Source organism: Nyctibius grandis, chromosome 25 (assembly GCF_013368605.1).
Source record: "Nyctibius grandis isolate bNycGra1 chromosome 25, bNycGra1.pri, whole genome shotgun sequence".
Lineage (NCBI taxonomy): Eukaryota > Metazoa > Chordata > Aves > Nyctibiiformes > Nyctibiidae > Nyctibius > Nyctibius grandis.
In genome coordinates, this window is record NC_090682.1 from 7379577 (window position 1) to 7403203 (window position 23627).

The window sequence follows — 23627 nt, forward strand, 5'->3', positions numbered from 1 at the left end:
CTGTTGTTCAGACCATCTCTGTCCGTGCTCTGCACCAGAGTCTGCGAACCGGGAACTGCGGCTTGACAAGAGGATTCTGTTTATAGTTCAGAAATGGCAACACTGCACGCGGGGGGAGCGAAGGGAGCGGCGGGTTTGCGCGGGCTGTGCTCAGAACCGCAGCCGGTACCGGGCCCCAGCGGCGGCGTTGGGCAAACACAGAACGGGCAAAGCCGGCGGTAACTGTCCTCCGTCCTCATCCTGTGTGCTCGGGCCGGCGTCGGTGTGAGCCCCTGGGCCCTCGGCCGCGGCCTCCTCGGACGGCGGACGCCGCTCCCGAGCGGGGTCTCCGTGGGCTCACGCGGACACCCCTCAGTGCGCATCTGCTCTCTCCATGTTGGGCTCTTCAACCAGAAATAAAAATTCCACTTCCTGAACGGCTCCGCCAGCGGCTCCTTGGGCGGGGGACGAGGCGCCGCGGCGGCTGCGCGGTCCGTGCCGGGAGCGGAACGCGGCGGGCGGGGCGGGGCCGGCCGGGATTGACCAATGGCAGCGGCGGAGCGGGCCGGAACGTCTGCGTGGGGCGGGGCCAGTTCGGGTTGCCCAATGGCAGCGGCGGGGCGGACCGTGGCTTGCCCAATGGCAGCGGCGGTGGGGGTTGCCCAATGGCAGCGGCGAAGCTCCCCTGCGGGGCGGGACTTCCGGGCGGGCAGGCCGCGGGGCGGGGCAGGCCGGCGTTACCCAATGGCAGCGGCGGAGAGGAACGGGTGTTGCCCAATGGCAGCAGCGGGGCGGCCCGGGGCTTGCCCAATGGCAGCAGCGGGGAGGAACGAGGATTGCCCAATGGCAGCGGCGAGACTCCCCTGCAGGGCGGGACTTCCGTTTGGAGCGGGACTTCCGGGCGGGGCCGGCCGCGAGGCGGGGCCAGCCGGCGTTGCCCAATGGCAGCAGAGGGGCCAGCCGGCGTTGCCCAATGGCAGTGGCGGGGCGGGCCGGGTCTTGTCCAATGGCAGCGGCGGGGCGGGCCGGGACGTGCCCAATGGCAGCGGCGGGGCTCCCCTGTGGGGCGGGACTTCCGCTCGAGGCGGAACTTCCGGGCGGGGCCGGCCGTGGGGCGGGGCGAACCGCAGTTGCCCAATGGCAGCGGCGGGCCTGACCGGATCTGGTCCAATGGCAGCGGCGGGGCGGGACGGGGGTTGCCCAATGGCAGCGGCGAAGCTACCCTGCGGGGCGGGACTTCCGGACGGGCCGGGACTTCCGGGCGGGGCCGGCCGCGGGGCGGGGCCAGCCGGAGTTGCCCAATGGCAGCGGCGGAGCGGACCGGGTGTTGCCCAATGGCAGCGGCGGGGCGGGCAGGAGCTTGCCCAATGGCAGCGACGGGGCTGTCCGTGGATTGCCCAATGGCAGCGGCGAAGCTACCCTTCGAGGCGGGACTTCCGGGATAGGAGGGACTTCCGGGCGGGGCAGGCCGCGGGGCGGGGCCAGCCAGAGTTGCCCAATAGTAGCGGCGGAGCGGACAGGAGCTTGCCCAATGGCAGCGGCGGACTCCCCTGCGGGGCGGGACTTCCTGGAGGGGTGGGACTTCCGGGAGGGGCCGGCCGCGGGGCGGGGCCAGCCAGAGTTGCCCAATGGCAGCGGCGGGGCGGAGCGGGGGTGGCCCAATGGCAGCGGCGGGGCGGAACGGGGGTGGCCCAATGGCAGCGGCGGGGCGGAACGGGGTGGCCCAATGGCAGCGGCGGGGCGGGCTGAGGATGGCCCAATAGCAGCGGCGGGGCGGGGCGGGGGTGGCCCAATAGCAGCGGCGGGGCGGGGCGGGGGTGGCCCAATAGCAGCGGCGGGGCGGAGCAGAGTGGCCCAATAGCAGCGGCGGGGCGGGGCGGGGGTGGCCCAATAGCAGCGGCGGGGCGGGGTGGGCCTTGCGCGCGGGGCGGTGCTGGGCAGCGGCCGGTGGCTCTGGCGGGTCGCTCCGCCCGCGCCGTCCGCGCCCGCCCGGCGGCCGCCTCGCGTGTCCCGGCCCGGCCTCGCCCGGCCTCGGAGGAGCGCGGCGGGATGGCGGCCGGCCGGTACGGGCGGTACCGGGCCGTGATCTTCGCGGCCATGTTCGTCGGGTACACGCTGTACTACTTCAACCGCAAAACTTTCTCGTTCGTCATGCCCGCCGTCATGGCCGAGGTGCCGCTGGGGAAGGACGAGCTGGGTGAGTGCCGGTCCCCGGGCCGCCCCCGGGCCCCCCGCTGCCCTGCCTGCTCGGCGCCGGCCCTCGCGGCCGGGCGGGCCGCCGTGCCGCCCGGCTGAGGCGCGGCCCCGCCGCAGGTCTCATCACCAGCAGCCAGTCCGCAGCCTACGCCATCAGCAAGTTCGTCAGCGGCGTTCTCTCCGACCAGATGAGCGCCCGCTGGCTCTTCTCCTCCGGCCTCCTCATGGTGGGCTTGGTCAACGTGGTTTTCTCCTGGAGCTCCACCGTCACGGCCTTCGCTGGTCTCTGGTTCCTCAACGGCCTGGCCCAGGGCCTGGGCTGGCCGCCCTGCGGGAAGATCCTGCGGAAAGTAAGTGTGTGTTGGGCAGGGCGGGGGGAAGCTTCTGGCGGCTCTTAGAAGCTGTCCCGGCAGCGGGGCTGCGCAGAACAACCTGCAGGAACGCTCCGAATTCAGAGGAGTTTGCACCTGTTCCTACCTCTGTCAAGTCAGGGAGGTCAAAACCACTCGCTGTGCTTTCTTCTGCGTGCGGAGCAAGTTTCTACGCCCGTGGTTCTGCTTGTTCTAGCAAAGGTTCAGACAGTTTGTTAGTCCTTGTATTTATGTGCCTTGATTCTAGCTCTGTTTGATAATATCTCCTGGTAGCAAACCTTCTTCACTCTAAGAGGTGTAATTTGTTGGAACTCGGTATTTTAAGCGCAAAGACAGGGGTCTGGTCACCTCTCTGCTGTTGCAGCTGTTTGTTGCTGCGCAAGGGGCAATAGGCAGAATTCCATCTGGGCGCTCAGGAACTCGGAGGTTGCTAATTGCAGCCCGTTCAGGTGGAAAACCGTGTAACATATGGAGGAACAGCGTGAGTCGAGCCTCTAAGTGCATGTGTTTGGGTTTTGTGACAGTCTAAATGGCACAGGTTGATTTCCGCCTTAGGACAGGGCAGGAGGAGGTCAGCTGTCTGCTGAGCTCTCTTAAAAGATGCAAAATCCAGGAACGCACGTACTTGCGGGGCGAGGGGAGATGAACGACTGCATTGCCCTTCTGCGAGGCATCTAGGCTCATCTAGCTGGCGAGAAAAGGACTGTCGGGGTGGTTGTGTGCGCAGAAAGCGAGCTCCCAGGTAACAGAAGCGATACGGGTAGTGTTTTCTGAAGACGTTTGTGAATGTGGCGCTCGGACGTTTTCCTGCTGACAACCACCACCCAGGTGGTTCAGGCTCTGAGCACACGTAGCAATGCAGGGCCGATTGTGCCTGATGCCTAATGCAGCAGCGAGTCCTGAAGTTACCCTGTGACTCCCTGCGTATCCCTTGACGACCCGGTGCCAGCAGACCTTTCCAGGAGGACGCTGTCCCTAGCAAGTGAGTACGTAGAACCGTGCGCTCTTAAATGTGCCTCTCCTGGCCCACGTCTCGGTTTCATCATCTGTACATGGAAATAACTCCGAGCTGGCTCGCGCTGTGAGCACCTGTCAGGCTCCTGTGGATGACACTTATGTAATGTTTGGAGTTCCCTGCGTGACCAGGGTAGCGAAGGGTAGGCGCTCCCTTTACCTGCTTTTGTAGATCTGGGTCTGAACGGCCCCAAACCCGCAGCGTGGGCCTTGACTGAGAATTTTCAGGTGCAGTGTCAGTCCCTTTCTGAGACCTCATGCCATTTTTCTTGTTGTTGCACAGTGGTTTGAGCCTTCCCAGTTTGGGACGTGGTGGGCAATCCTGTCTACAAGCATGAACTTGGCTGGAGGCTTGGGCCCCATCATCGCTGCTCTCGCGTCTCTGAACTACGACTGGCGCGTGACGTTGTCCTTCTCTGGCTTCATCTGCGTGGTTGTCTCTTTTGTTTGCCTTGTCCTGATTAAAAACGAGCCGTCGGACGTTGGGCTACCCAACATTGAACCCGGAGCCAAGAAAGGGAAGAAAGGTGAGCACGAGACTGCGCTGTAAGCAGGCCGCCGCGGGAGGAGGTGCGGTGCCTCCTGTCTGTGTTCTGGCGCAAATGTGTCGCGCTCGGTGCACTGAGACCCCCGCCCCTCACGGATCCTGAAATCGCTGCCTGGTGGGCATGTGTGAGGGGTTATTTTCAGCAGCTTTACTCTGGTAACGGTCAAGCTGCTGTATTGAAGTTATGAATCGTATAAACCCAGCCCCAGTGTAATCTGGGGGAAGGGACCAGTGTAGGGGCTGCTGAGACTGTCGCGACAGAGCAGAGGAGGAGCCTGACCACCGATTAGTCCTGCTCCCTGGACTGCCAGTGGCCACGTGTGCATTGCTGAGATGCTTGTGGCTGTTTCATCTCCCCACCTGTTTAATGTTTTCCTGCTAACAGTACCCTGGTTTTCTTGGGCCTTCGTTAGCTTAGATTGTGAGCTGAGTCTCGGGGGAGTTCTAGAGAGAGGAAAAACACAACAGCAGGGAACACTTCCTTCAGCCTGACCCTCCTCTCCTCCGTGTTGGCAGAGGACAGGCAGTTCTCCCCTGCCCTGGTTTCATTGGGATTTTGCTTCAGTTTGTGGCCAGCTGTGGTGATCAGGGCCATCAGCAGTTAAATGCAGGGCAGCTGACCCAGGCTGGCCCACAGGTGTGTTCTATAGCATTAACATCAAGTTCACTATAAAAGGGAGGGTTTGGGGGGAGAGGGGGGCTGGTTTTGCTCTCCTCTCTTGTGGTCTCCCTTTTTAACTCACTGCTGACGATTGCTGTTCCTGGACAACCTGCTGCAACCTGTAGCTAAGTATTCTTTTGTGTGTTTTGGGTTAGCATTTATATTGGTTTCTTTATTTTATTAAACCTGTTTAATTTTAACCCACGAGTCTCCCTCTTTTTCCCAATTTCCTTCCTCAGTTGGGAAAGGGACATTGGGTGAGAGAAAAACTGTTTTTGTTTAGCCCTGGGTGCGGGCTGAACGAAGACATCCCCTCACCCCGCCGTGCGTTCTCTTGACCCCTGGCTTGCGCTGGACTCTGCTCAGTGTTTCCTGTCCTAACCAGGACATCTAGTTAGTAAATGTTTGTTCGGACCACTGAGTGCGGTGCCTCTCTGAAAGCAGAACAAGTAGAGGGGGAATTGCAACACAGGTTTGCTGGAGGATTTTAAAGGCCAGTGGAAACGCAGCCTGCCTTCCACGCTCCTGCGATGCCTGTGCTGCTAGACTTGACCTTCTGGTGTAAGAAAACAATATTGCTTCCCCAGAGCGTTCCCTGTGGAAGGTGGGTTTGTCGGCATTCCTGGAAGACTGATGTAAAAACCAAGGTAGCAACCGAAAGTCAGCATCTTCGGGTATCTGTAGTGGCTTTCACGGGCACAGTTTAAAAACATTAGCACAAAACCCCGAGCAGCAGGTTGTTTTTCCAACAACCTTTGTGAATGGTTTATTGGCAACCGCAATACCGAAAGTTACTGGGAGTCGTGTTTTGGTTATTCTTTTGAAATCTTTAATGAATGTGGAATAAATTGACAGAAAAGATTCTGAAATCACAGCAAACCCAGAACAAGGGGGAGGTAAAGCTGTTCACTCTGAGTACCTATGAATATCTCCCTGTGTAAGGATGTCCTCGTGCGTGGGTCCTGCTTGCAGCTCTGTCTGCGGTGCCGCTCGGTCGGTGTGGCTCAGTAGCTGTGCCCAGGCAGCGGTAACGCTCCTCCTGATCTTCCTTACAGGGTCCTCCAGCGACAACAGCACTTTGACAGAGCTGCTGCTCTCGCCGTACCTGTGGGTGCTCTCAACAGGCTACCTGGTGGTTTTTGGAGTGAAAACGTGCTGTACCGACTGGGGACAGCTCTTCCTGATCCAGGAGAGGGGACAATCCATGCTTGTGGGTAAGATGCAAAGCTGCATTTTTAGGCTTTGTGGCTGCAGTTTGGGAGGTGTGGCAGGGAGCTCGACTGGGTACAGCAGAAGGACGCAAGCACCTCCATCTGAGGGGCTTGTTTGCTTACCCCCTACCTGTCCGTTTAGATACATGTAGTCACTGAAATAACTCGCTGATGAAGTTACTGTGTGCGCCAAGGTCCCCAGTGCTGTCTTGTGCCAGGGCCCTCCTGGGACTGGCAGATGGGCATTCGTGTGTGAGGATGAGCTGGCAGAGCTGCTCTGAGCTCATGGTGAGCTGACAGCAGTCGAGCTTGGTCTAAGGCTTTGCTATTGTGCCCGAACCTGACGGCCTGTTCTTTTCTTCTCCTACATTCTAGGTAGTTCCTACATGAGTGCCTTGGAGATCGGGGGCCTGGTGGGAAGCATTGCTGCTGGATACCTTTCCGACAGAGCGGTAGCAAGAGTAAGTAATCCGGGCCCTCGGGTGTGCTGGGCAGCTGACACAGCGTTGCTTTGAGCTGCCTCAGGATTTTTACATTTGTTTTTAGCTTCCTTCGTGAGTGCTTAAAGATGATTCCCCCCCACACACACCCCCCAATACCTGCACCAGTAGTGGAGCAGAATTGCTCCCCATGTTTGGCTGCGGGCGGTCCTTAAACCAAACCAAGGGCTCTCGCCAAAAGGCGCTTTTGATGCGCCGTCCGTGTTTGTGACGGGGCTGCGCGGACGGCCTCAGTTACTGCGAGGACAGGATGGAAGGAGCCCTTCCCGTTTCCAACGCTCGGTTTCCCTCCCTGTGCTGCAGGTGGGCCTGTCGAGCTACGGGAATCCTCGGCACGCGCTGCTGCTGTCCATGATGGCCGGGATGTGCATGTCCATGTTTCTCTTCCGCATCACGGTCACAGGCGACTCTCCCAAGGTAATCCCCGCGCGAGCGGCTGACCGTGGGTGGTAGGGATAGCCCGTTAACGGCGGGGAGTTTGATGACAGGGAGCGTGACTGTTTTCTTCACCCTCCCCAAGAACTGCAGGTTTGCCTTTTCTTTGCGCTGCAGAGAGGGCTAACTTAGGCAGGAGAAGCAGTCCAGACCAGACTAAGTTGGCTCACATAGTCTGCGTTACGGGCTGTAGCGTAGACGTGACTTGCATCTGCCCTAATGATTGCTAAACAAGTGAAACCTCTTTTCTCCCTTCCTTTTTTTCTTCTGCAGGAAAATCACTTCTGGACTGTAGCCTTGCAACCTCTGGCTCATCTTACAGGCCTAAAAGAACATGAGGTTTCTGCCTTGCATTTTTTCTCCCTCTGCCTGTTTTCTGCTTTCGCTGAGCTGCCTTTTTCCTACTCTGGGAGGTTGGTTAGCGCTCCAGAACTTAGAACCAGGGCATTGAGAAGAGTACTGTAAGTTTTGTAAAAGAAACCTTTTCTTATCATTTGAGTACGCTAACTGACTTTCAAGAGTCCGAACATAAAATTTGTAAGTTCTTATATAGGAGGTATCTGAGGACCTTTGTTCATTGGGTGAAATGCAGCCATTTTACGCTACATTTGAGTGACTGAGGTCGGGGGAATGATTCTGTTCCTGCGGGTGCCTTCCTGCTTTGGCAAGCGCTTTCCCAACTCTCTGTTTCTGTTTCCCATCTGGAAAATAAGACGGCGCTTGCTTCCTTCTGGGCACCTTGAAATGGTGTTTATACTTCAAAAAGCCTGCGGTAATCCTGAGATGGGCAAGTCACTCAGCCTTTGTTGTCCTCTCAGAAGTGACTTATAAATTCTGAGCCGGGTGGTTTTCTTGGAGCATAAGCTAACACCAAAGTTCAGACTGCTGGGGTTTGTTGGTTTTGTTTCTGTGTTTGTTTAGTAACATTAGAGGTTATCAGGTAGCGGCGACTCACAAATAAAGATGCTCTGATCAGTCGCTTGCATCTAAAATGAGAAAAGCTTTTAGTTGGTGTCTCCAGGATCTTTTTAAAAGCGACTCGATTCACAGCTCTCGTGATTTCGCAGGCTCGTTGCCCATCTCTCCTCAATGTGCAGAACATCTTCCTTGTAAAACAGCGTGTATCGCGTGTGCACGGTGTAGGGGGCAGAACCGTAGGAGAGAGGAGAGCTCGCGCTCGCTGACAGGCCGGAGTGGTGGAGGTGCAGCTGGGCCGTGTGTATGCGGGGTCTGGCACGGGCTTGAGCTCTTCTGCCAGGTCGAAAATGTCAAAACCTCCTCGTAGCGTGCGTGGGATCTGAGGTTTGTCAGCAGCTGCTGACTGACGGTGGTAAGATGCACAGATCCTGTTTCTGATCTTAACTTGTCTTGACAGCTGTGGATCCTGACTCTGGGAGCTGTGTTTGGGTTCTGCTCGTACGGGCCGATCGCCCTGTTTGGGGTTATAGCCAACGAAAGTGCCCCGGCCAATCTGTGCGGCACCTCCCACGCCATAGTGGCCCTCATGGCCAACGGTGAGTAGTGCCCGTTTCCCCAAAAAACAAACAAAACCCGTGTGTGTTCTTGATAAAGCGTGGTCTAGCCCCTGAGTGCCAAGTTACTGATCACAGGAAGCCACCTAAGAAGCAGAAAAAATAGAGCTGGAAGCCTCAGGGATGCTTCCTGCTGTAACTGACGGGGTTTTGCCTTGTGCTGTAAGTTCAAACCAGGCCTGGGGAATTTTTATAAAATTTTTATAAAAACAAGTATTGGCAGATGAAATGGAGAAGCTCAAGCGTTGCTGCTGTTCTGTTTGTTTTCCCTGACAGTTGGGGGTTTTCTGGCTGGACTACCCTTCAGTACCATCGCCAAGCACTACAGCTGGGCCACAGCCTTCTGGGTCGCCGAGATCACCTGTACCGGTAGCACGGTGGCTTTCTTCCTGCTGCGGAACATCCGCACCAAGATGGGCCGCGTCCCCAGGAAGGCCGACTGAGGATAAGCTGCTCGGTGAGAAGGGTGCTCCCACGCAGACGTGAACGACGCTCGTTTTCCGTTTCACTGGCCTAGGAGTGAGTTTACCTATTGCTGCAACCTAGATTAAAATGTCTCAATTTCTCATCCATGTCCGGTGCCGGAGAGGGCACCAGGTTCCTGCTACTGATCACTTTTTCCCTCGAGATGTGATAATTCAGCTCGTTTACATTTGCAATGATTTTACTGTACCTCCTCCTCACAGCACTGTTGGTGAAGCAAGCCTGAGCTGCTCCACTAAAAGTACTCGGACCGGCTTCGGGTGCTGTCACATTTAGCTTTGTCCTTGCTGTTCGTCTGGGCCATTGACAGTTAACTCAGGCTCGTTGTTGGGGGGTGCTGAAGTGAACCCCGCCTTGGTTCATCCGCCCGGCCGCTGTAAGCGCAGCTGCCTGGGTTTGCTGAGGCGTGAGCTGCCTGCACGCTCTTGGCCCTGGAACAGCGACAGAGCAGTGAATGATGATGATTACAGCACAGCCTCACGGCTGGTTTGAGAGCAGCGTGGCTTTAGGTTTGCCCAGAATTAGCTGTCAGGAGCGAGGGTGTTTTGCTCCGGACGAGCCGAGCGCCGGTGCGGTGCTGGGCAGGGCTCGCCGCAGCACTTGGAAACGGGCACGTTTCCAAGAAATTGTTGGCGCTTCGGGGGAGAGCGTTTGGAGAGGCTCCTTCTGTGGAACCGATCCTGCCCGGGGCGATTTCTGTGTACAGTGTTAATGATTTGCAGGGAGGCAGCTGCTGCCAAGTGAGCTTGTAGTGAGATCTCTGCAAATCAGCCAGGGAAACTGACCCAGCAGCAGGTATTGCGACAGCAGCTACTGCCGCGTCCTCTGCAGCTGGGTCTTGTGAAAGCCGGTATTCCTAGCGTTGGCTTGGTTTTTTTCAGTACAAGGTGTGTAGTCCAGGATGTTTTTGGTCAAGAGCTGCATCTCACAGCTGTGGGTAGGGGCTCAGGCTGCCTCTGAGAGTCGGCCTTAGCAGAGCCACCGCTGACAGCCAGCAGCCTTGAGCAGTCAGGCCCAGCACTCTTTGCAATAAGTAGACTCAGGTTTTGAACCGGGATTTTGTTGAATATTCCTGTTTTTTTCCGTGGAAGGATTTACTGTTTTAGGGTCCTGGAAAAGGCAAGTTTATCTCATGAAGAACCTGCATGCAGGTACTTTGCTGAACAGCTTGGTTGCAAGAATCACACACAGAATCACAGAATCAACCAGGTTGGAAGAGACCTCAGGGATTATCGAGTCCAACCGCTGCCCCTACACCACCCTGTCAACTAGACCATGGCACTAAGTGCCGTGTCCAGTCTTTTCTTAAACACATCCAGAGATGGTGACTCCACCACCTCCCTGGGCAGCCCATTCCAATGTCTAATGACCCTTTCTGTAAAGAAATTCTTCCTAATGTCCAACCTGAACCTCCCCTGGCAAAGCTTGAGGCTGTGTCCTCTTGTCCTATCGCTAGTTGCCCGGGAGAAGAGGCCGACTCCCACTTCACTACAACCTCCCTTCAGGTAGTTGTAGACTGCAATAAGGTCACCTCAGAGCCTCCTCTTCTCCAGGCTAAACACCCCCAGCTCCCTCAGCCGTTCCTCGTAGGTCAGACCCACCAGACCCTTCCCCAGCTTGGTCGCCCTCCTCTGGACTCGCTCCAACACCTCAACATCTTTCTTGAAGTGCGGGGCCCAGAACTGGACACAGGATTCAAGGTGCGGCCTCACCAGTGCCGAGTCCAGAGGGGTGATCACTTCCCCAGACCGGCTGGCTACACTATTCCTAATAGAGGCCAGGATGCCATTGGCCTTCTTGGCCACCTGGGCACACTGCTGGCTCACGTTCAGCCGGCTGTCGATCAGCACCCCCAGGTCTCTTTCCACTGGGCCGCTTTCTAACCACTCTTCCCCCAGCCTGTAGAGCTGCATGGGGAGTAGGTGGCCAGCCTTAATTAAAACAATGGAAGTGATTTACATTTTGTACTTAATTATATGATCTTCTGCTATCTGTGAAATAAAAAAAGGAGCAGTGTCACCAGGGCTCTGGTTGTCTTATGGAGAACAGTGCAAGCAGAACCCACTTACCCTCTCGAGGTGCTACTGGTGCAAATTTACCCTGTCAACAGAAAACAAACAGCCATCTGCCTCCTTGAGGAATGTTTATTCTACCCAGAAACCCTCCGCAAAACCATAAGTTAGAGCTTTACAGGAAAGATACATATGTACAATAATGAAAAAAAACAATTGACTGGTGGGGCCACGGACCTGCACCTTAATCTTTGCTCAAGGGCAGTGGAGCTGCAACAGCAGAGGGAGCCTCTGGCCCAATGTAAACAGTAGTAATGCATCTGTTTAAGGTAAATTTCACAAGAAAGGGGATAAAACGGTATCTTGGGGGATACTGAAGCACGTTTGGGGTATACACAGTCTCTGCTGCTGAGGAGAGAGCTCCGGGAGAGGCCAGCCAGGGAAGAGAGAGGGCCCGCTCTTCAGAGAAAGGAGTGCGTGCAGCAGGCGAGGCTTTCTCTACGATCCAGGTCCGAAGGGTCCGGCTTTCTCTGCCACCTCCAGAGCAAGTTTCAAGTTCTGATCAAACAACTCACACCTGAAACAGACAAAAATGCAGAAGGGGATGACTTTACCTACGGAACAGGCTAACGAAGACAGGATCTCCACATCGTTGGCTCTGCATCCTTCAAGGAGAGATTCCGTAAGTCATGAGGCAGCAACCTGACTGCTGTCAAACTTTGGCTGGGCCGTTAGGTACGAGTAAAGCTTCTTGCGTGGGTTCCGGGGTTACGTTAGGACAGCAGGGATGGTACCAAGGAAGCGCACCTCCCGCTCCCCCAGCAGAACAGTGCTGGAAAGACAGGTCGGTGTCCCGTCCCTGCAGCAGTGTGCTGTGTCTTCCCCCTTCCGTCAGCCTCTGGGTCTGCTCTGCTGCTTAACGTAAGGGCTGTCAGTCAGCACGTTACTGCACAGGCAGAAGGTGACAAGGGGTTGCGGCTGTGTTATTAAAAGTGGGCTTTTCCTTACCTGATTGGCATCTCCAGGGAGTAGAAAGGATTCTTCAGAGCAAAGTCAGAGTAGATCTCGTAGATCTTGCGGAGGAGGGCGTCTATCCCCGCCTGCCTCGGGTCAGCAAGAACCACGAATTTGATCCCTGGAGTCACAATGACAGAAGCGTGAGGAAGGCCGAGCTCTGCGACAGCCCCGGCGGAGCAGAGCGGTGCCGGGTGCCCCTGGGCAGACGGTACCTGTGAGCGTCTGGAAGCAGTGCAGCTTGAAGGTGTCCGTCTCCAGCATCTCGATCCCGGAGCTCCCCACCTCGGGGGACAGCTGCGACCCGATGGCGAAGAGCCTGCGGGGAGACGGTCCTCAGCACCCCCCGCCACCGCCATCCCCGCCCTGCCCTGCCACGTCCCGCCCCGGCTCACGAGTGGAACATGGAGGCCAGCATGAGCTTCTCGTTGGAGGAGAGGCGGTGGCGGCCGAAGCGGATGGACACCGGGTAGTTGGCGGGGTTGCCCAGGAACTCCAACACATCCTTCCCGTCCGCCGTGAAGCGCCCGTTGACCTCGGCGCCGTTGATGGCCAGCACGGCGTGGCCCACTGCGGGGACAGCGCGGCGTCAGCGAGCCCGGCCCGGCCCGGCCCGCCCCTCCCCGCCCGCCGCTGCCGCACCGCGGATGCCGTCGCGCTGTCCGAAGGCGACGACGACGCGCTCGTCGTGCGGGCGCAGGACGAGGTCGAGCGGGAAGCTGAACGTCTTCTCGGTGTCGGCGCGGGGCGCGTAGTGGTCCAGCTGGTAGATGAGGCCGCCCGCCTTGTTCACCACGTACACGCTGAAGATCGCCATGGCGCCGCCCGCCCGGAAGTGGCGTCACGCCGTGCCCCGGAAGCCGCCCCCGAGCACGGGGCTTCCCCCGCCCGCGCGCCCGGCGCTTCCTTTCTCGGCCGACATCTTGGGGAGCAGCCGCCGCCGCAGCATGGTGAGCGCCGGGCCGCGCCGGGGCGGGCGGCGGGCGGGCAGGGCGGCCCCTGAGCGGCGGGGGCCGCTCCCGGCGGGCGGGGGCCCCTCCGGAGCGCCCGGCGGGGCCACCGCCGCTGACCGCCCCACCCTTCTCCCCCTTCTTCCCCCCGCAGCCGCCCAAAGACGACAAGAAGAAGAAGGACGCGGGCAAGTCCGCCAAAAAGGACAAGGACCCGGTCAACAAGTCCGGCGGCAAGGCCAAGAAGAAGGTAGGAGCCCGCGCCGCGCCTGCCGAGGCGGCCTCGCTGGCGGCAGGCCCCGAGGCGCGGCCCTCCCGGAGCCCGCCGCGAGGACGCGCGGGGGGTGGCCGGGCTCGCAGGGAGCGCAGCACGGGGCCGCGGGAGCCTGGTGGCTCGGAGGAGGCTGTTGGGACTCCCCAGGCCTGCCACGTGTGCGGCGTGGCCGGGCCTGAAGAGAGGGTGGCTGGGCGCCCCTGGTGCTGTGCTGGTCTGGGTGGTGGGTGCCGTTGTCTTGTTAGAGGAGCTGTTTCATCATCTGGCCATGGCTTGCACACGATGGTATCAGAGCTGAATAACCAAAGGCTTTACTCCTTTTCGTGAGAGATGCCGTGGGTATATTCTGCAACGTGTACATTTATAAAGACCATCTTGTGTGTCCCATTAGTCCTCCAATCCGGGATGTGATATGCAGACATTGGACGGTGCAGTTCTTAGGCTGTCCCAAAGCTCAGTCTGTTGTTATTGCTTAAAAGATGGCTAAGTGGCTTTTTTCTCTTTTCAAGTAGAAGTGGTCCAAGGGGAAAGTGAGAGACAAGTTGAACAACCTTGTGCTGTTTGACAAGGCCACTTATGACAAACTGTGCAAAGAAGTGCCCAACTACAAGCTCATCACACCTGCAGTTGTCTCGGAGAGACTGAAGATTCGAGGCTCCCTGGCTAGGGCTGCCCTCCAGGAGCTGCTCAGCAAAGGTGAGTGCTCAAAACTGAAAGCTGCTTGAACTGGGTGTTTTCTTCTCCATGCTCAACTAGAAGATTTTATGCTGCCCCTGAAGTATGTAAATTGGCGTGGTTTTGACAAGCCCCTGCCTTAGCTTGCAACTCAAAAGTGCTCCAAAGTAAGGAGCAGAGGCTCTGCTGCAGGCACTGGCGTTGCTATACTAAGAAAATAGTGCCAGAAGGACGGGCTGTGACGTGAGCGCTCCCAGACCTGAAGAAAAGCCTTGTATAAGCATGTGTAGCATTGGGTGCCCTGGTGTTTCCTGTTGGACGTTGTCCAGTCTGCCACTTTAGAAGGGAGCACGACGTCCCAGGCATCCTCCAGTACACGCGCACTCAAATTTCCTTTTTTTCCTAGGTTTGATCAAACTGGTGTCCAAGCACCGAGCCCAAGTGATCTACACCAGAAACACAAAAGGTGGAGACGCACCTGCTGCAGGGGAGGACGCGTAGGGAGGTGAGACGGCGGGCGCTGCGAAGGAGCTGGGTTGTACTTTGTTGGGGGAGAACAAACGGCTACACGCCGTGTACTGGATGACTCCCACGTTGCTTTGGATGGGCCGTCACTCCAGACGTTCAGAGGATGTCGCTCGTGCTCCGAGTGACTTCCTGGTTGGCGTGACTGGAGACAGCGGTTCTCCAGAGTTAAGGAGCAATTGGCTGTTTTTGTCCCTGTTGCCTGTCGGGTGGGGAAGGCTGTGCGCTCTCTGTGCGCTGCGGGGTGCACGGCCGTGCGCCCTCCCTGCTGTCGCGGGGCAGCGTCACTAAGCGTTGTTGTTGGAGCAGAGCTTTCAGGCAGTTCACTTTGCGCTCGCTTGCTTTGACCTGGTTGTCTGATTTGGGACTCCTTGCTTTGCAGGTTCTCCAGTGACCTCGTCAACAATGTGTCATATGTAGATGTACACAATAAAATTATTGAAATAATTTTTCTTGCTTTTTCAAGAATGCGTATGTTTCGTTATTGACGCATTATTGATAGTGGATTCTGGTCTGGTCACGGCTGTCTTCCTCTACCAGCGAGTTTTTGCATTTATTATAGTGTTACAAATGTACCGTGAACATGCTTTTATATTGCAAAAAGGGAAGGAACTTTAGCATCATCTACAGCAGCCAGTGATGTTAAAGCATATTTGGTTCTAGTAGGAGGAAAAGGGTAGCCCATTTCTTGCATCATAGATCGAGAAGGTGCTAGTGGGGCATTTTCATTATTTATGTAAACTCCTGCAAAACAAGCCGTACCCGCAGATCTCTGACACTATCAGGTCAGTGTCTAGTGGGGAAGCATAGATAAGCAGCTCCAAATAAGGTTGTATTTTATTTAAGCTAAAGCTAAGAACTGCCCACAGCAAAGGTCTCTAAGGCCTCCTTTCTTCTACTGAGGACTAATTAGTCATCCTTTAGATGAGGCAGAAAGAGTGAAAGTAACACAAATTAAAAGTTTATTTTTCAAAAATTTATGTCTTTACTGGGATGTTACACGTCAGCAGTATATACACTGCCTGTCCGTTACAGGGGGAGCAGATCTGCCATGATACTCCCGGCAGAGTAGCTTTCAGTAACAGTGCTTGACTTGGAATTAACGCTGTGGTCACCCTGCCTTCCAGGGGACTCAACTCATCTAGGTGTATATGTTAAATAACGCTAAACTTGGTGGCAGCAGCGGCAGCAAAGCTGCAGCTACCTACAGTCCACCTTTCCACGACATTCAGAGCTCGGTTTCTTTGGTGCTCCTCTTCTGATCACCTTTTTTTCTTCTTTTCCCCTGATTCAGTTCTAAACTGATGCCTGAAAGAGAGCGTAGAAGTCAGAATGCAACAGCCTTTAGAAAGAGGTAATGGACGCTGCCTCATCTAACAAGTAAGCCAGCGCTGTACATAGTGTTAGAACAGCAGCTCACTCAATTGTTTTTTTTCAGTTATCTCAGTGAGCTGTAGCAGTCTCCTCAGCTAGCTGACACAGATTTCTAGTGTATTGCGAGGCGCCAGCAGGACAAGTGTGTGTATGTGTGCGGGTCTGAAAGGTGAGCCAAGCTCAACGATGCAGACACCATTGCGAGCACGGCCTCTGCAGTCGTGACCGTGCTTCACCTCTCAACCCACGTGTGCACCGCTCCAGGACAGGAGCAGCGAACCCTCCGCCCACGTTGAGCTCCTTACGCTTGCTGCTCCCGCAAAGCCTGCTCTGCGAGTAGCTTGCATGGAAGGAAGCTGCACGCCCTCCGCTCGGCCTCGGTCCGTGCTGCTCTGAAGCTTACCTGGACTGCCACCTCCTGCCGTAATTCCACACCCGCCCGAAGGAGGGGAGCCAGCTGTCGCCTGTCTGAGAGGTATGGTCAAAGTTGGCACCAACACGCTCCGCTGGGAGCTTTTTCAGCTTCTGCCTCTCCTCTAAAAAATACGATGTTTGGTGAAGGTTTATCAGTCAAACTGCTTTTGATTCTTTAGTGTGGTAAGGTTAACTGAAACGTATACAAGCCACTCACTTTGTTTTAGAAATTCCTCGTACGAAGGTCCAATTTGTGGTTTACTTCCATCCTCTTCCTCTGTTAGCCACGGAGGTTTTGCGCCTAAGAAATCACAGGAAAAATGTATTTGGCCAGTGAAGTTACCCTAAGTGCATAGCTCGGAATAAGGAAAAGGATCCCCTCTGCTCCGTCCCTGCAGCTTGCCCCACCAAGCAGGCAGCGCAGGAAAAGTAAACTTCAGTCTTTGTAAGGAAAAGCAGCCGGCTTGCCTCGGTTAAGGCCGTGGCAGATCACACCCCAAACATAGGCTCCACACAGCAGGAGCGTACATTTCATAATACAGAAGTGTTTCCTTCTCCTCTGGTATGTCCAATATTAGCAAAAGAGTAGTGAGCGCCTCCTGGTTATGCTGTAACTGCTTCAGAATTGCTTTCAGTTATCCCTGCTACGTTTGCAAGCAGGACAGTAACCAAATGAGCCACGAAGCGGGCGTGATTACCTGTGTGGACATTTCCTTTCCCTTCTGTTTCCTGTTAACAGAAACATGAAACACTAGTGAGTAACTGATGCTTTTAAGAATACCTCTAAACAGAATGGCACTAGGTGCGTTCCCTTCCAGTATCAAGTTCTGTTACAAAAAGACGCAGATGGAGGCTCTTTGCTTTCTCGAAGGAGCATTTGGATTTTTAGTGCGTGTTAAAGAATGTTTGTGTACTGGAACACCAGTTAACGCTGGATGACAAACTCTCCGTGAGTTGCTCACCTGCATCTGCGGAGCTGCCTTTTCCAGCGACAGAGATTGCAGCCCCTTGTTTTGCTTTGTAACAGGCCGTATGTAACTTGTGGTTATTCAAGTCCTGCTCATTATCAAGTCACCCCTACCTGGTGGCCAATGAAGGTCAAAGCCTGGCCTGGTTCCATCCAGTTTAAGTCGGGTCCTGTCTGCGTCCCACTCGGGCCAGGCTGCTCTGCGTCATGGGAGGAGTCCCTGGAATACAGGAGCCAAGAGGCAGTCTGAGAGGTGAGTGACTGTCGAAGCCGGGCAGGCGATGGTCGTCCAGAGGTGTCTGGAGCAGAGTTTGTGTTTGGAGAGCTTTGCGGTGAGAAGGAAAAGGAGAATGTGTTCTCGGGCCACGATCACGTGAAACGGTTGTATGTTATCACCGTGCTCGCTCTCTATGGTTGTTAGTGCTTACCCACGAACGAGTGGACGGGACAGTATCTCTCTGCGGCTATGGCGCTTACTATAGTCGGGTAAAAGTTTGTGAAGGATCTGAAGGAGCGCAAGATCCTGGTGATGGCAGTGTCAACTCTGGCACCAGCAGCAGCGAGCGAGAACGGCTGCTGCTGTGGTGTGGCGTGTGGAGCGGGGTGCGGGTTAGCAGCGATTTAAGGAAAATGGTTCTCACCCTTCGGGTCCCGCAGGGGGGCTGCAGACAGACGGTCCTGCACACAGCTCCGGCTCTGTTTGAAGCTGAGTGTGATTCAGGAAAAAGCAACTATTTCTGGTACTGAGCAGAGCCCCCCCCAGCCCCCCCGAGAGCACCCGCTGCCGGTGCGTGGCCCCGTCCCCGGTCCCCGCCGGGGTGCAGCCAGGGCAGGATACGGCTCACCGACCTGAAGGGCGGCCTGCACTGTCTCCCGCTGCCTGCGCTCGGCTTCCCGGATGCCGGCCGCCATCTGCGGGGGGAGCGCGGGTGAGGCGGCGTCCCGGCGGTGCGGGCCCGGGCCGGGCGGTGCGGGGCCGGCGGTACCTGGCGGATGCGCTCCTCCTCCCGCCGCTGGTGCTCGGCCAGCGCCCGCTCCAGCGCCTCCGCCAAGCGCTCGTACTCCTCGGCCGGCACCAGGAGCCGCTCCCGCAGCGCCGCCTCCGCCCTGTTCTCCCGCCAGAACCGCGCCGTCTCCCGCCGGTGCTCGGGCCTGCGGGACACCCACCGGTCAGCGCCGCCCGGCCCGGCCGCCCCGCCGCTGCCCGCCGGTCCCCGCCGCGTACCCGGCCAGGTGCTGCAGCAGGCCGGCCCCCGGCAGCGCCAGCCCGCCGCGCCGCCCGTCCCGCCGCACGCCGCGCCCGCAGCACAGGCACCACACGCGCCGCTCGTGCTCCGCCGGGTCGTAGCGCCGCACGGCCCCCGCGCCCGCCGCCGCCCGCGCCGCCGCCACCTCCTCCTGCAGCCGGCCCAGCGCCTCCCGCAGCCGCCGCCGGTGCGCGGCGCTGTACAGGTGCCGGCGGCCGCAGAAGGAGGTGCGGCGGCAGAGGCCGCAGTAGTGCACCGCCATGGCGGCGCGGCCCGGCCCGGCCCCGCAGCGCGCAGGCGCGGCAGGCGGACACCGCCGGCCCTTCCCTCCGCCCGGCGGGGGCTGCCGAGCGGGCCCGGGGCAGGCCGCGGCCCGGCTGGAGCCGTCCCTAGGGCTCGGTGTGCAGCCCCGGTGTCGCAGGTGGCCGGGTCCCGCTGCAGGATGTTCAGGCTTGAGGGTCGCGGGAAAAACCGGGCCGTTGTCGTTACAGCGAGCTGGCGTTTCCCTCGGTACCCCGTCTGGTGCCGAGCGGGGATGTGCCTGTGGCGAACGCTGTTCTCCCGTGGCCTGTCGGGGACTTTATTCAGTGTCATACTGTTTATTCGTTACTAGGAACGCGCTGTGGAGGTGTGTCGTACCTCCCTGAAACGCGCTGGCCTCCCACCTGCCTTGTGACGCAGTCTGGTAGCATTGGTCTGACGCCTTTGTTTTCCTGCCCATCCGCAGCTCTCCCAAAATCTTAAGTAGTGGGGTTTTTTTACATTTAGCAAGAGCAGAGGATGCTCGTGGTGTAGTCTGGCCTGACTGAAGGAGAGCATCTGAACTGCAGCATCGAGGTCATCTCAGTGCTGCCGTCCAGTGCAGCCAGGCCTTCAAAGACTGTTCGCCCTAACTCGGGTCCTGCGCAGACAGACAGTGCTGTCATGTGTGGGCCTGACAGCCATCTGTATCCCTCCCTTTGACTTCTGCAGTGGCTCAGGTGATATTAGTGCCCAGCTCTGCAGAGCCATCCTGTGCGGTGGTTTGCACGCTACTGTCCGAGTGTGTGCATTTAAACTTGAGCCTAGGGATCAATTCACTTTTAACAATCTGGTTTTTTGTGCTCTCATGGGTACGTGGGTGAAAGGAGCTGATCCCCAGGGAGCGCCCAGCCGGCTCGGTCGAGCAGGTTCGGATAGACTGCCTCCTGGCATCCTCTCCCTGTGGTCCAGGTCTAGAATATAACCCAGCAGTGAACTCCAGAACTTGCGTCATGACCATGTGCTGTTTGTCCCCTGTTGACAGGGTGCCCTGGCTCCTGCTCCACTGTACGTGGCTTCTTATGGGACAGCACCTTCCTGAATTGTTTTTGCTTCTTTGACCATATATTTCACACATGGTCCCTACCTAATCTGTCCCAGTTATTAGGAGCGAAGCAATGTGGTTTGTGCTATTGAAGGGTAGTTGTAATACAGCCTCATCCTATTCACCCACTCACCATCGCTCTTCTGCTCGTGGGGCAGGGGAGGTAGGTGGCACAGGTGGAAATGGAGTAACTACAAATCAAAATCCCAGCCTTGGCTTAGTACCAGCAGGCAATTAGATTTCAGACTCTCTACATATGTTGACCATTTTGTAGGAGGATGCAGGTTGTGCTTGTAGCAGAGGATTACATCAAGGACTCGCTGCCAGTCTGTAGCAGAGAGACGGACAGAAAGAGGCTGGTTTTGACAGCTGCCGGAAGAGATTGTGCCATAACGTTAGCATCGTGATGTTGGGAGAATCTCGGCTTAAAAGTGAATTCCGTGACCCTGGCACCAAAGGTTTGCCTTCCAGTTGTTTGGTTTTTTTTCGGCACGATGAAAGAAAAGGGTAAGACACTTTTCCTCACTGCAGACTTGCTCTGCAATGCTTTGGGCCAAATGCTCCTGCACTGTTTACTGTCTCTGTTCTCACCCTTTGCATATTTGCATCTTTTGAGATAGGCTGTCGAAAAATAAGTCAAACACCGAACCGAGGTTTTCTTGAAAAGGTAGCTTTCAAAGGGCACAGAAGGATCAGGCACGCTCAGTTTTGCCTCTTCAATAAAAGCAGGCACGACAGTTTGTACTGTAGGTACTTGTTAGGCATTTCACAAATATCGAGCCAGTATGGCTTGGCTTTTGCGAGATGCAAAAGGCTGCATTCGCATAACTTCTTTTTCCACCCTTGTGTGACAAAGTTCAGTCGTTAGCGCAGACGATGTGCTCCCTGTCACATCCCTCAGGTGTGAGCAGGACCTGCTGGGTTGGCTGCTCTCCTCAAAAAAGCCTGAGCATGCCCCAGTCAAAATCCTGTCCCCTTCCTGAAACTGGAGCCCGGTACTTGACTTGAGATGTGTTGCAAACAATCCAGCTACTATAGTTTAATAATTTACCACATATCCCTCAACCTGTCGCTCCACAAAGTTGCTTTCCCCTTTCTGTCTGGAGTGAAACTCTCACACAGGGGTGTATGCATCAGCTGAGGCATAGTAATTCATTAAGCCTGTGATTATCTACATGCACCCTCAACTGATGCCTCACCTACCCACATAACCTTTGGTACTTCAACAATAAACTTGCACAAGAGTGCTAGACTGGATGCAGCTATGTTAATAGTCTTAGAACCGCGTAAGTATTTTGGGGGGGTAAAAGAAGTCCCGTGATAGCTAGACCTTGCGTGCGGATGAAGTATCTTGACCTGCTTGCTCTTCAGCCAGGCGTGGCTTTTGAAAAGCAAGCGGGGCAACGTGTGAGGCACCGATGTGGAAGAAAAGACAGAAGAATATTTGGGGATGGGCTTGTCCGTGGGAAGGACACCATTCTCTGTGCCGCCTTTCAGGAGCTGCCCTGGGAAGAGTGGCCTGGCAGAGCTGCCGGGGGATAACCGGAGCGTGTGGCATGGCCACAAGAGGCCGTGTGAGCTGGCATTTTGCAGGGAGCGATTGAATTCACCTGTAGCTGGTTCAGAGCCGGTGCCCCCGGAGTTAGGTGGGGGCTATCCAGCAACAGCTGCTACAGAGCAATGAAGGAGACGAGAAACAGCTGCAGGCCTTCCAGCAGCAACTGGCTGCAGCTGATAAGAGCTTCCTTTCTCCCATCTTCCCCCAGGTTTCTGTGTCCTTAGAGAAGGCTGCGCTGGTCTGTGGAGCTGGTGAGTAACACGAGGGAAGGGGAGGGATGGAATATAACAAAAAATGTAATGTAGTGTTCCACCCAGAGAAGCCCTGAACAGTTTTACTTAGATGCTCCCCAAAAAAAGATGTGAAAAGAGCTTGCTAATATTTCCTGCTTCTGCTACAGGGATGGAAAGCATTCCCCCATGTGATAAGGTTTACTTCTTACTGGTAGAGATTTGAGGGGCTGCTCTAGTACCAGCAGGTAAAGCAGGGAAGTGAGCCCTGTGGTCTGCCCAGGCCTTGCAATGAAGCTGGCAAAACTGGGAGCAGAAGCATTGCTTTGCAGCTTAAAGCCTAAGAATGTTTTAAACATATACAGTTGCAACCACGAACCTTTCCCTCAAGTCTAGGAAAAGGCTTAAAGGCCTTAGTTTTGCCTTCAGCCATTCAGTTGCTGAATCCTAGTCCCCTTGGTTTGTATACTGTGTATTCTGGGTGAAAGTGTTGTAACTCCGAGCTCTATCTTGCTACCCCTGCTTTCCCAGGTGAGAGGGATCTTGATCAGACTGGTGGAGCTAATTTGTGGCAAATAAAATCTAAGACTGCCGATTCCTTGTGCTTTATGGTTTAACCAGAAGCTCCCGCTTGTCTTCTAAAGCCATCTCATTTTTTGGTCCCCCTCTAGCTTTGCAAGGTGAAACAGAAATTAGAAGAGAACCTGCTGACACGTGCAGAAGGTCAAAGTAGCCAGCACCTCTCTTCTGCATCGTGAGCAGAGCTGAAAATGTAGAGAGGCGACAAGCTGGAGGTGTCTTGGCTCTGGACGCCCGGATTCTTCCAAGCCGGCGCTTTTCAGGTGAGTGTTACCGCGCGGAAGCCAATTGAGGGGATAGTTTTACTGAAAACGGGTCTCGCCTACTCCCACGCACCTTGTAACCACAAGAACTCCAGGGAAGCTTTGTAAGGATGTGGTTTGGAGTCAGGGGACAAGCGCGGTTCTGTTTCCTTGCGGATTCTCATCTCCTGGTGTTGTAGATTAAGACTTGTTTGCAAATCAAGAGAAAAGACATTTCAGATTTGAGACCTAACTGCAAGGTTGCTCAATTGCTTCTCAGGGTGTCTGACTTTTGCACATGCGTTTCTCGTGTGTGCAAGGTGTACGTAGATGTCTTTGGCCAGGCTTACGGCTTCATGTGTGAACGTGCTGCGTGGGGTCTTCTGGGCAAGACAGAGAAATGAGACTTGCTTCTGTTTATGAAAGATGTTGGATCAGAGCTCACTCCCCTACAGATAGGGGAGCTCTGTAACTTGGCTTCCATCTCAGAGTGTTTATTATATATCTGGTGTGATGTTTATATTATATATATGTTATTTTATATATCTGGTGTGATGTTTATGTTATATATATGTTATTTTATATATCTGGTGTGATGTTTATATTATATATGTGTTATTATATATATCTGGTGTGATGTTTATATTATATATGTGTTATTATATATCTGGTGTGAATAGCTCTTGTATTGCTGTCCTGGTTTCACTGGGATTTGGTTTCAGTTTGTGGCCAGCCATGGTGATCAAGGCCCTCAGCTGTTAAATCTGGGGCAGCTGGCCCTGGCTGGCGCACAGGTGTATTCTATAGCATTGACATCAAGCTCACTATAAAAGAGAGGTTTGCTCTCCTCCCTGTTTGTTGTTGTGATTCCTGGAGCAACTTGCCAGTGATTTGTGGATGAGTATATTTTTTGTGTGTTTTGTGTTGTCATTTATATTGATTTTCTTCATTAACACTGGTTAACTTCATCCCATGAGTCTCTCTCTCTTTTTCCCAATTCCCTTTCTCATTTGGGGAAGGGATATTGGGTGAGAGAGACACTGCTATTGTTTAGCCCCAGGTGTGGGCTAAATGAAGACAATTCCACAGCCCCTGAAAGGTTTGAATCTGTACAGAGGGACATCTGCTTGTCCATGGTGATAGGGTATCAGCTCTTGTCTTGGCTTTGCTCAGCTGATGGTGCTTGTGTAGAAGAAAGCTCGGTAGGCTTGGGGGGGCTCTGGACTTGTGATTAGTGGTCATGCCAATCAACTGTGTTATTTTTATTTTTTTTTTTTTCTGTGGTAGAACAG

At 55.5% G+C, this 23627-nt stretch overlaps 4 protein-coding genes across 7 annotated transcripts; 2 read left to right on the forward strand and 2 right to left on the reverse strand.

Moving 5' to 3' along the window:
- The first annotated feature begins 1938 nt into the window (after window positions 1-1938).
- On the forward strand, window positions 1939-9018 carry SLC37A4 (solute carrier family 37 member 4). Its single transcript, XM_068418157.1, has 9 exons — window positions 1939-2176; window positions 2293-2525; window positions 3844-4087; window positions 5824-5982; window positions 6355-6440; window positions 6783-6896; window positions 7188-7253; window positions 8290-8428; window positions 8723-9018. The coding sequence occupies exons 1-9, from the start codon at window positions 2029-2031 to the stop codon at window positions 8887-8889; spliced, it is 1356 nt and encodes a 451-aa protein (XP_068274258.1). The 5' UTR covers window positions 1939-2028; the 3' UTR covers window positions 8890-9018.
- Window positions 9019-11057: 2039 nt separating this feature from the next.
- TRAPPC4 (trafficking protein particle complex subunit 4) lies at window positions 11058-12777 on the reverse strand. 3 transcript variants are annotated; one of them, XM_068418159.1, is made up of 5 exons: window positions 12598-12777; window positions 12351-12525; window positions 12171-12274; window positions 11950-12076; window positions 11058-11518 (listed from the first exon to the last, which is right to left on the reverse strand). In XM_068418159.1, the coding sequence occupies exons 1-5, from the start codon at window positions 12770-12772 to the stop codon at window positions 11440-11442; spliced, it is 660 nt and encodes a 219-aa protein (XP_068274260.1). In that variant the 5' UTR covers window positions 12773-12777; the 3' UTR covers window positions 11058-11439. The 3 variants fall into 3 exon arrangements, with proteins under 3 accessions (XP_068274260.1, XP_068274263.1, XP_068274259.1); XM_068418162.1 differs by having other exon boundaries at window positions 11950-12115; window positions 12147-12274; XM_068418158.1 differs by lacking the exon at window positions 11058-11518 and adding an exon at window positions 11685-11853.
- RPS25 (ribosomal protein S25) lies at window positions 12756-14826 on the forward strand. The gene is made up of 5 exons (XM_068418163.1): window positions 12756-12905; window positions 13060-13155; window positions 13692-13875; window positions 14261-14359; window positions 14762-14826. Exons 1-4 carry the CDS (start codon window positions 12771-12773, stop codon window positions 14353-14355), a joined length of 510 nt encoding a protein of 169 aa, XP_068274264.1. The 5' UTR covers window positions 12756-12770; the 3' UTR covers window positions 14356-14359; window positions 14762-14826.
- A 514-nt stretch (window positions 14827-15340) lies between these two features.
- Window positions 15341-18643, reverse strand: CENATAC (centrosomal AT-AC splicing factor). 2 transcript variants are annotated; one of them, XM_068418311.1, is made up of 9 exons: window positions 18360-18643; window positions 18121-18286; window positions 17984-18046; window positions 17776-17840; window positions 17249-17354; window positions 16866-16896; window positions 16385-16468; window positions 16157-16289; window positions 15341-15687 (listed from the first exon to the last, which is right to left on the reverse strand). In XM_068418311.1, exons 1-9 carry the CDS (start codon window positions 18641-18643, stop codon window positions 15642-15644), a joined length of 978 nt encoding a protein of 325 aa, XP_068274412.1. In that variant the 3' UTR covers window positions 15341-15641. The 2 variants fall into 2 exon arrangements, 1 of the variants encoding a protein (XP_068274412.1); XR_011049750.1 differs by lacking the exons at window positions 15341-15687; window positions 16157-16289 and adding an exon at window positions 17563-17639 and having other exon boundaries at window positions 16411-16468; window positions 17249-17459.
- Between the last annotated feature and the right edge of the window lie 4984 nt (window positions 18644-23627).